Consider the following 12,160-nt stretch of genomic DNA (forward strand, 5'->3'; position numbering starts at 1 on the left):
GGTTCTTGTGGAATGATATATTTAACCGAACTGGGGTGGCTTGAGTTATGCTAGAAGAGTTAAGGATATTCTCAAGTGCTGGGAAGGAATTAGGAGAAATGCTCACATTGTTGATATGTGGAAAATGATTCCCCTCTACATTATGTGGTGTTTGTGGATGGAGAGAAATAAGAGGTGTTTTGAAGATCGGGAACGTTCCTTGGATGAGCTGAAGAGATCCTTTTATAATACTTTATTTTCTTGGGCTTCGGTCATTAGTTGCGATGAAGACAATTTTCATGATATGTTTGTATCCCGCACTAGTGCTTAATGGTACTTGGGCATTTTCTATGTATTCTTCCTGTGTACTTGGGATATGCCTATTTCTATCAATACAATTCTACTTATCAAAAAAAAAAAAAAGTTTGAAACTTGAAGTGGGCTTTTGAAATCTTCGTCTAGAGAGAGACAAGATGGCCTTTGGGCCATGGACAATGGAGTAAATATCTAACCGTGTTCACAAAAGTCAATTATTCTACTTTATAGTGGGTCGAGAACTCACAAAGAAATCTATCCATTTTACCCCATACTTTACGTGGACTCAAATTTCATATTTTTTATTGGTCTAGTGTTAATGAATTTTACAAGGGACAAAACAAAAGGAAATATACTTGGTTAATGGTGTGAAGATTAATTTCCAGTATGAAGCAATAAAAGATGCATTTACTTTTGGAAGGCAAGAAAAAGGAAATTATGATGCCCATTTAATTAAAAAATATATTAAGGACTAACCGCTATTAAACAATTTTTCCACATCCCTTGATCCACCCATTAACGCATTCATGTAGCCCTTCACAGCCCGATATACTTCGCGAACAACCAGTTCCATCCTTTGACAAAACCCACACCAATTATTGCTAAAAAGGACCAACACATCCTTATTCCAGGCATGGGCTGCATTTTTGGTGTCAGATTGGTTAAAACCAAGAACCAGCTCAGAGAATGTATGTGTGGTAACTCGAGGGACAGAATCCATTTCATGAAAATCCACGTTTACAAATGGAGGACGAGTGGCCTCCCTAGGGCTTTGAATAACAGGTTCGGACCGTTGATATGGAAGAAGACTTCCATTAATAAATTCATTAAGAAAATCAGCAAGTGAAGAGTAGCTGAAATTTGACTCTTGGGGTAGTACATAATGTTGCTGCAAAGTTGGATCAATTATTACCACAGATGGAATCTTTGAACCACCAGTCATAGCTCTAAGTAACCGGTAGTTACCATCAGAAAAGAAGAAAGAGCCCTCAAAACTTCGAAAGTGAAGCTGTTGTTCACCTAAGTTGTCTGCATGAGAAAACTTATTTTCTTCAACAGCCACATCTTCAGGTCTTTTCTCTTCGACCACTACATCTTTAAGAGCTGTAACAGATTGGTGAGCTTCAACAGATATTAATTGCTTAATGTTATCAACATAAGCCTTCGTCCCTTCATTATATTGAGAAGAAGGTTCACCATCGGTGAGTTTAGAATTTCCCTCCTGCACCTGAGCAGATACACTTTTTTCTGTGTGTTGATCTTTGTCCAAATCATCACTATTTGAGACGAGACCTTCCTTAAAAACTACAGGTGAAACTTGATCAGGCTGAACTCTCTGTGATGGCAATGTATTTGCTGACTTGATGTCAATATCATCAGATAAAAGTTGGAAACCCAACTCCTTCACAAGGGAGCTTAATTTAAGTTCTTTATTTTGTCGAAGAAGGTGTGCCAAGATCTTAGGCAAGGAACCGTCTTCTAGATTTGAAGCTATTTTATCCAAAGTGACATGTTTTTCATCATTTAAAATCATGATAGTGGACAGCTTCTCCTTCAATTTAATCTTCCGAGCTGTTGGAGATAGTTTTAATCTCGGATGTTTCGCTTTACTGCCCAATGCTTGATAATCTTGGACTGAAGGTTTCTCTGAATGTTCCCTCTCTTGCTCGCTTATCTGATTTGAAATATGATAGTGCAGCGCCAATTCTCTAAATGCATCAAGAGCTTCCTTAACCCTACCTCTAGTTTCTGATGAGTTAGAAGATCTATCCACAAATAGAAGCATTGAGGGCTTATTTGCAGGTAAAGCAGGCTCGATATCATTCTTATTTCCTTCCAGCTGCATGATTCAAATAGAAACATGCTAACATAAGAATTGCTAGAAAACAACCAAACCGTGTGTGTTTGTGTGTGTGTGTGTGTGTGTGTGTGTGAGAGAGAGAGAGAGAGAGAGATGAAGAAGATGTAGAAAGAAAAATAGCATTACAGGTTGTGCAAAAACCCCCGGGCATGAAAGGAAGTCAATTTTGGCTTATCAAAGCTTACTAAAAATGAGAAACAGAGAAATTCAACACCTGACGGCCCATGAACAGACAGATATTGGCTATACTAACACCACTGCATGCAATTTACCAAACTAGATAGAACAATTACAAATAGAAGGTATGTTAAATCAAACAAGCTTAAAGGAATACAATCAAATAAGTTGTTTCAATTACATAATTTGAGTTGTCCACAAAGAAACCATATTCAGATAGAACATATAAAGCAGCATGACTCCCTGTTTGCAAAAGCATTTCCTTCCTAACTGGAATTAGAATGTAGGTTTTGCCATTTACACAAGTAAAAGACATGTTGCGTTCGCATGGTCTTAGGGTTCCTCATCATCAAAATTTATGGAAATCGAAAGTTGTTTAGAGTAAACCAAATGTTGCCAAACTGAGTACATAACTAAAATAATGCCTGGGAAGGAATTTTAATACTCATTGATTCAGGACAGAGCGATGATGGTCAGCACACAATCGAGGATACATGTATGACACCCTATATGGTTTTACGAAAAGACAATTAATTCTCAATTATCTCAACTTTTGAAATGGGTGGTGGGAAAGTATGAGCAGAGGGTATGGTAGGAAGGTAAAAAGTTTTATGCTTTATCTTTTTTTTGAAAGGTAATGAGAAATTTTATTCCAAGTAAATAGGCATAGCCAAGTACACATGAAGTATACAAGTGAGTACATCTAAATACAAGCTAGAGAAAAACAAGACTAAAGCAAAACAACAAATATTTCCATCCCTTGCAAGGTTTTGCACCCAAAAACATAAAGTACTATAGAAAAGATCCCTGAATTCCCCCATAGTACGTTCACAATCATCAAAACACCTCCCATTTATTTCTAACCATAAACACCAAAACAAACACAAGGGGATCATTTTCCAAATTTCTGCACTGCCTCCACATCCCACTGAACCATGCCAGCTAGCCAAAAAGTCCACCACTCGCGAAGGCATCACCCAAACCATGCCTACCCTAACAAATATCTCGTTCCACAAGGCTGTCACAACCTCACAATGAAGAAAAAGATGGTTAATAGATTTGCCATCTTTTTTACACATAAAACACCAATCGATCACAAATAATCCTCTTTTCCTCAAATTATCTGTGGTTAATATTTTCTCTAGTGTCACCAACCAACAGAAGAATGCAACTTTGCTAGGCACATTTGCTTTCCAGATACTTTTCCAGGGGTAAGCTGAGTCACCATGATTATTTAACACCTTGTAATAAGATTTCACAGAAAATCTGGAATTAAAATCATGAACCCACAGCAGCCTATCTTCCCTATTCTGATCGATCTTCATAGCATATAGTTTTAAAAAGAAATCAGCAGCTTCACACACTTCCCAGTCCTGTAATTCTCTATTAAATTCCACATTCCAGTGCAGCAGATTATTAGAGAACTGATAGGATTCAGCCACTGCAGCCCCTTTGTTTCTTGCAATCCTAAAGAGATTGGGGTATAAATATTTGAGAGCTGAATCCCCACACATGCATCATGCCAGAAAAAAATATTAGACCCTTTCCCCACTTTGAAAGAAATGTTTTTGCCAAAGTCCCCCATCCCAATCTAATGGGTTTCCACAAGCCCACCCCAAACACCCCTTCTACTTCATTTGTACACCAATTCCCCCACATCCTTCCATATTTGACATCCACAATCTGCCTCCATAATGCATTACTCTCTTTGCTGTATCTCCACAGCCACTTCCCAAGAAGAGCCTTATTGAAAGCTGTAGATTTCGTATGCCCAAGCCTCCACATGACACCGGGACACAAACTTTATTCCAGCTCACCAAGTGAAATTTTCTATCCTGCCAAATACGTCCTATAAGAAATTCCTGAAAATTTTCTCAATTCTTTTAGCTGCTCCCGCAGGTAAAGGAAAAAGGGACAGGAAATAAGTGGGAAGATTAGACAAGGAGCTTTTAATCAAAGTAACTCCCCCCTTTTGACAAATAAATCTTTTTCCAACCAGCTAATCTCCTCTCTATCTTCTCAATCACCCCATCCCAAATGGACACAGATTTGTGAAGGACCCCCAAAGGTAACCCGAGATATTTCATGGGTAAATTAGATACCTTACAACCCAAAATATTGGCTAGATCAAGAGAGTTTCTAACTGTACCAACAGGAACAATTTCAGACTTAAATAAATTGATTCTAAGCCAGGAGACAGCTTCAAAACACAACAGCAAAGCTCTTAAAGCTCTAAGATGATCCTGGTTGGAATCACTGAAAATTAAAGTATCAACTGCAAAGAGTAAGAGAGAAAGAGTGATTCTGCCCCGTGTCATCACCCACCATAAAACCCGACACAAAGCCACCATCCACAGCCACATTAATCATACGACTCAACGCATCCATAACAATAACAAAATCAAAATGAGATAAAGAGTCTCCTTGCCTTAGACCACGGGAGCTATTGAAAAAACCAACTGGAGAACCATTCACCAAGATAGAAAATCTGGCCGTCAAAATGCAATGTCTTATCCACAAGCACCACTTCTCTCCAAAACCAAATCTCCCAAGTAAGTAGAGAAGGAAATCCCAATTGACATGGTCAAAAGCCTTTTCATGACCAGTTTGACTAAAATTCCATATTGCCCCATCCTTTTTCTGCTTTCCAAACATTCATGAGCGATTAAGATTGAGTCAAGAATTTGTCTACCCCCACAAAGGCATTTTGAGACTTCATTATAATCTTATACATAACCACACTAAGGCAGTTAGCTAATACCTTAGATATAATCTTATACACTCCATTTACTAAGCTAATAGGACGAAAATCTCTCATTTCTACCGCGACCACCTTTTTGGATATAAGAGCAATGAACGTAGTGTTGAAACTCTTCTCAAATTTCAGTAAGGAATGAAATTCTTCAAAAACTTGTATAATGTCATCCAAAACGCCATGGAAAAACCATCCGCGCCCCGCGCCTTATCCTTGGACATACCCCTAACCACATCAAGAACTTCATCTTTCTCAAAGGGTCTCTCTAACCAAGAAAATTCTTCACGAAAGAGCTTCTCATAGAAATCCACAATATGATCTTCAATCTCCTCCTTATAGCAAATCACATTATCTCCTACATGAAGAACTTCAATAGCATTATTTCTACGATGAGAATTTGCCATTTTATGGAAGAACTTTGGGCATTTGTCTCCTTCCTTTAGCCATAAAATTTTGGATTTTTTGTCTCCATGATATTTCTTCCATAAGTGTTAATTTGTCAATTTCTGCCAGAACACCTTTCTTCTTTTCCTTATCCTCAAAAGTTATTGAACCCGACAGCCCCAATTCCTCCAAACTATGCAGCTGATCCATAAGAAGTTTTCTATTATTTTCAACATTTCCTTAAATTCCTCCAAAAGTCTCAGCATTCCATTTCTTCAAATCTTTTTTATGCTCCTTAAATTTTTCAGCCAAGATAAAACTCGGAGTACCAGAAAAATGATAAGAAGTCCACCATCTTCTCACTTTTTCAACAAAACCCTCTTCCTTCAACCACATATTTGCAAATTTAAAGTGTCTTTCCCACTAAAAATGCCTCCACAGTCCAACAAAATAGGAAAATGGTCAGAAACAATACGCTGCAACCTTTTCTGACTTAACTCTGGAAATAATGCTTCCCAAGAGACTGAGACCAAGAATCTGTCCAAACGAGACCATGCTCTCCCATTAGACCACGTGAAATTCCCTCCCGCCATAGGTAAATCAATCAGTTGTAACTCAGAAATGAGATCTGAAAATTCTGACAGCTTTAGAAATTGACAAAACCCCTTCACATTCACAAGGAAAGCGAGTAATGTTGAAATCCCCTCCAAAGCACCATGGAAGGTCCCACCAACTGCAAATACCCGTCATTTCCTCACATATAATACTCCTACATGAATAAGAATTTGGCCCATAAACACCAGCAAAAGCCCAATTGACACCATCATCCACATTCTTAAAGTTACAAGCCACCAAAGAATTCACCCATGTAATGATCAACAACTTCTACAGCCCTCCTATCTCACATAACAATAATGCCTCCCGAAGCTCCATCGGAGACTAACTCCATCCATCCCATATAATTGCAAGTCCATAAACTATGAATAATCGATTGATTAACAACCTTTAGTTTAGTTTCTTGGAAACAAATAATACCAGCCTTTCACTGCCTTCGCAAATTTTTTACTCGAAGATGCTTTCTATAGTCATTTAACCCCTGAACATTCCAAGAAATGATCTTAGGCTTCATGAGAAACCATTGACAGCTCTCTCTTTGCCTTTTTCTCTAAAGGCACTCCCATCCCCGGATTTGTAATTAATTGTGCACTCTAATCTTTTTAACTCCCTCTCCTTTTTAGTGGCTGATCTAGCCAGAGCAGGATGTCCAGCCTCGATAGCGATAAACAAAGCTTTAAACTGCTCTTCAAATCCCTCACATGAAATGCCAACACAGTTTCAGATTTCATCCACCTTTCTCAAAACCCAGTCAGAAGAATTACAAGACCATTCAATGCCTAGGTTAATAGAACACAGAGGAACAGGTTCAAAGTCTTCATCAGAATCAACAAATTCTCTAGATTCGCAAGATACAGAACCTTCACCACCACCAAACACCAGTTGCAAGTCATTTGGAAAACTGAGTGCAAGAAACTTGTGAGGTTGACTGTTCAGAACCATTTACCTCCTCACTACCTTCAGATTCTAACTCAACAACAGCCCCAAAAGCTGGAACAATAGAAGCATCGCAACCCCCAAACCAGGCCCAGATTCTGACTCTAAACAAATGCCAGGAGAGTCTCCAACCTCCATCGCAATTTTCTGGGGCACCTCGACCTCCTTACCTGAAGGGGGGGAGTCTCCTAGGTCAGTCGACATCCTCTGTGTAGATGGAAGCTGCAACGGGCTAATCCCAACCGCGGGCTCAACTCCACACAACTTAGCCAAAAACTGATTCACAGTCGCTGGGGGAACAGTGGCAGAACACGCCACCGGAAGACCCCCAGGAGGCTGGCATCATGCAATGCTATGCTTTATCTTTGGACATAGACATCCATTATGGGACAAGAAAAGTGGTAAATTTCAATATTCATAATGAGACAGAAACATAACACATTTTTAAAAGTTCTATCATTGCAGCTTATAATATAATAATCTATAGGGGGTGATTGGTTAGTGATGTGATCTGAGATCACCTCAGACTACCTCACTACTATTCACAAACTATTCACTACTTTTTCACTACTATTCATTACTTTTTCACTACTATTCACAGATCATCTGAGATCACCTTAGCATCCAAAAGTAGCCTAATTAAACTTGCATCCTTAAATTACACTTAAAAGAGGAGAGACACAGAAAGGCTTAAATTGCATGACTTGTTATATTTACCACTACATCAATAATATTACATTAAATTCACACTCCTACAAAGAAAAGCACATCTGATATGGGCATGGCTCAGAAGAACCAGTGCTGCTTATATACAGAACAGAGAAAGAGTAACCATCTTTAGTCCGACCTCACTGACACAAACATATTGCAAGAATTGAGGCCAGCAGCTAAAGGCTTTCTACGTACTAAGACAAATGAGATACTAAATGGTATGAGCTTAACTGTCTCAATAGAAAAGACAAGCCCTCAGTAAGGCTGCCAGCCGCCCTATACTGGTAGGTAGCTGCCCACCCATTGAATGGGTGGGTTGATTTTTCAACACTTTGTCCGTCAATCAGCCCAGAAATCCACCAGAGCCGATAGATCCAATCCAAAATATCTACAAACATACAAAAACTGCTACAAAAATCGCACAAATATGGTCCAAAATCCAACAAAATCTCACCCTTGCTCTTGACACCCATGGCACGGTGGTCATGGATCTCCCTTGGTTGAGAGATAGAAGAAGAAGAAAAAGAAGAAGAGAAGAGAAGAAAAGGAAGAAAGAGAAGGATGGGGTGCAGCTAGAGAGAATGACATGCATAAAATTAGGGATTTTAAGTATTTATATCCAAACAGGCAGACAGGTAGGGTACCCAGCCCCCAACCACCAGTGCCCTAGCAGGATGCACGGATTGGGCTGGGCCAGTACGGGTGACCCATCCCACACCCCTAGCCCAGCATGTAAAATTTCACTGGCTAAGCTAAAAGATAAATATTTTTCTGATGAATAGTTAAACCACTGGATGAGACATTCTAGGCAAGGCCAACTACCGATCCCACTCAAGTTGAATCAGCCAAGTAACTCATACATCTGAAAATTTTTTAGCCACAATTTTTGGAACGAGACCATATAATATAAGGAAACCTTAAAAAAGACCAGGATCAACAGATAAGTGATGAGAAAACTGGTTAAATTTACCTCCATAACAACAGGATTGTCAATGTGTAAAACATTATTGAGGTCATCCGCTTTCCTAATAATCTTTAAACAAGTAGGACATCCAGCAAAGTAAAGCACTGCAAACCATGAATCAGAATCTTCGAGACCAAGAGATGAAAGCATTGATCTTTCTGAGACCAGACCAAATCTATGTCTTTCAGGGGGCAGAAAGAGCTCTCTTGCAACAATCATGAACTTCGAGAAGAAAGAATCAAACTGCTGAAATTCTTCTAAGGAACAGGAAGAGGCGCTAGAGTGTACATTCTCAATTTCCTCAAAAGGAGCACTTCCATTTCTTGAGCTAAATTCCCCAAGCCAAGGAACTTCACTGAACCCATTTTCCACACCACACTTCCATTTTTCATCCCCTGTTCATGAAAAGAAGGAGAAGTGACAAATGTGTTAGTGATAATTTTTTTATTTTTACTTCAAAATCAGTCTCGCAATCATTTGCAGTTAGAAACTACCAGCCACCTTCTGGTTAGTCGGTGATTCATTAAAGCTCATGCCTGCAAAGAAAATTATGTTACTAGCAATGAGGGATGTAATTAACACCACAAAATAAAAGTAGCCAATAGAGACATTCCAAATCATATCAAAGCTTTTGTTTCCGCTAACAAAGACAAGATGATTGTCTGTACCAAAAAAGGTTATGATAAAAAAGTAAACAAAAAAGTTGATTTGAAAAAAAAAAAGGATGATGTCACTAATTGAAGTAAAAATTAATAAATCATCAAATAGAATTCGGGATACAAAACGATACAGAGCAGCTAAATTGATTCACTATTTCTGCAATAAATGTTTTTTTAGACAAGTGATGAGATAGATTAGTTGAAAAAATTTTAGATAAATTTTTTTATTCAAGGCAAAAATGATAAGATTAGTTGAACAATAAGAAACGTTGAAAAATTATCCATGGTTGCCAATAAATGTTCCACTAACCTTGTGCACCAGAATCACTCTCAGTTCCATTTTTCTTCTCCTTGGCCAGCAATTTAGGGGTCCATCCACAGAATTCAAGGAGAAGTAGAGCCTTGTCAGTTGAACTAATAAACATCTTCAAGTCCTCTAGACTCTTCAGGGACTTGAGAGGAAGTTCTTCAGGCACAAGCAACATATGGGGATAGATTGAGGATAATATATTTTGTGCTCGGTATCTTCCTCGATATTTGTAAGATATAGAATGTTGGTAGTATAAAATTGTTATTTCCTCGGTAGCACTGACAGCATCTGCCAACATCTTTTCCCTATTTCTATACATAAACATCAACTTTAGCGAGCTAAACTCCTCTTGTCGATCAGAAACCACATGTGATACTTCTTTCATAAGGGAGCGAAACTCACCGGACCCTTTGCATCAAAATCAAAATCAATGACTAGGTTTAGTCTAAAAGAAAAATATAAAAGGCTGGCTCAACAATAATAACAATAATTAATGAAAATCATCACAATCAATAACCAAGGGGAACATCTTCTGCAACTGGAGAAAGACTACACTGCATGCATTAAGACAACGTTTTCCATGGATCACTCTTTTCAATTCATATTTCAATGTAAATCCCTGTATACGTTGCTATGCTGGTTCTATATGAGTAGCATGACATGAGCAGAGGCAAAATGTACACAAGATGGTGGCAGGAAAAAAAATCTATCCACACAAGCTAATTGGAAAAAGAAATTATATTAGCACATCTGTGTTATCACTTCAACTATTAACTAGCGACCCAAAATGTTCAGGGCATGCTCCATCATTTCTGTACAGACACATACATACCTGTGTGCCTACGCAGTCAGCTATCACATGATAAGGTGGCTTGGCAATTAGTATCAGATTGCGATTGCATAGATGCAAGGAAAGGGAAGCTAACCTTAGAATGGTTCAAACATTTCAAATGAAGACACTAAAAGTCCACATTTTATATAGTAACGAGCTATGGCATGTTTCCCCACATGACAGATTTACAGCCAACGTTTTAAGTTAACACGACTTTACAGGTTCAAATAACCCTCACCTCCTTGCATTTGCACCCTTTATTAAATTCCATTATTTAAAAAGTTCAAATGCGTGAAAACCACAGGTATATGGAAAAAGCATGAAAATTATGATTTATTTAAGAAGATTAGCTCATAGAGAAAATATTGCTGAAATGAAGCTTCTCGTTCATTATAACCTTATTTCTTTTCTTTTAATGATTTTTATATCAGTAAGATAATATTATAAAATACGCAAAAGGCTGCCACCCAAGTATCATCTAGGGACTATACACTAGAAACACCGAGGTGGAAAGGGTATAAAATTAATTGATTTAGGCGCTGATTTGTTATAGAAGGCAACTAGAAACTTGCCCAATTGGGTCTCGTATAGGCAAAGAAAAAATTAATAAAACTGGTACAGCACTAACCCAGAAATTTGAGCATTCTAGAGTCCTTAATCAAAGCTTCCTAAGATCATATGTTGCAAAGATTAATTCTTACGGAATTCACTTATGCTCTCAAATTTTAATACCTGCAAAGTTTCAACCAGAAATAATGCCTGGAAAAATTTTAATGAATAGATAGTAGGCCATGAAAATTAAAAGTAAGCAACCCTTCACACCTTAAATTCAATATTGGCTTCTATACCTTTGTTTGTTCTGACTGGCAGAAAAGTGTTCCCACAACATTTCAAAGAAAATATGTTTATTTTCTTCACCACTCTAAAATTAGACAGGGCTCAATTTGTTCAGCAACAACAGAACTCTTCATTTTGTCTCATTCAAACAAAAGAAGTAACGGTGAAAATAGAGGGGAAAAAAAAAAGGGAAATCACAGGACCATTCCCGATTAACATATAAGCATTATATATGTAGAGACACAGAAAGGGAGAGAGAGAGAGAGTAAATACAGGGAAGAGTGACGAAGAGGAGGATATGGGGGTGGAGTCGAATCTGAGAAGAGAAGTTTTGCTTGGTGAGCATCTGCCATTCTCCAACGCCGTCCGACTCAGAGTCAACAGCTAATATTAAGAATGTTGCAAGGACAACAAAAGGAACCACCGGCACCAGCAATTTCCACTCCTTCATCGTGCTCTCGTTGCTCTCTACTCCTTGTTCGCTACCTTGTTACTGGCACCAAACAAGCAAACGTACAGGAGGAGACTTGGGGCTTAAGGTCGGGTCGCAAACGGTCCAAACCCAATTAATGCATGGTTTGGTTATACCGTTCGTATCATCTCTTTATTATAAATTTTTTAAATTTTTATTCAAAATATAATAAATAATTTAATTTTTTAAAATTTTAAAATTTTAAAATAAAAATAATATTAAAAAAATATATTCTAATAATATTTTATTCAACTTTCAACTTTTATCTATATAACCAAATAAGACAAACCATTAGACAGATACGCTGTTTGATAATAGAATTAGTAATGGCAAGCTAAGTTTTGAATTTGATT

General features: G+C 37.9%; 1 protein-coding gene across 2 annotated transcripts in view; it reads right to left on the minus strand.

Moving 5' to 3' along the window:
* LOC109005956 overlaps positions 1 to 11,891 on the minus strand; it is a 28,963-nt gene extending 17,072 nt beyond the window's left edge. Inside the window, exons 1-5 of one of the 2 annotated variants that reach the window (XM_018985077.1) lie at positions 11,609 to 11,891; positions 9,667 to 10,074; positions 9,192 to 9,233; positions 8,704 to 9,092; positions 772 to 2,134 (exon numbers count right to left, since the gene is read on the minus strand). In XM_018985077.1, coding sequence (XP_018840622.1) covers positions 772 to 2,134; positions 8,704 to 9,092; positions 9,192 to 9,233; positions 9,667 to 10,074; positions 11,609 to 11,786 — 2,380 coding nt within the window. In that variant the 5' untranslated portion in view covers positions 11,787 to 11,891. The remainder of the gene's footprint in view (positions 1 to 771; positions 2,135 to 8,703; positions 9,093 to 9,191; positions 9,234 to 9,666; positions 10,075 to 11,608) is intronic. The other variant, XM_018985085.1, reaches the window with a different exon arrangement.
* Between the last annotated feature and the right edge of the window lie 269 nt (positions 11,892 to 12,160).

This window comes from Juglans regia, chromosome 13 (assembly GCF_001411555.2).
Source record: "Juglans regia cultivar Chandler chromosome 13, Walnut 2.0, whole genome shotgun sequence".
Lineage (NCBI taxonomy): Eukaryota > Viridiplantae > Streptophyta > Magnoliopsida > Fagales > Juglandaceae > Juglans > Juglans regia.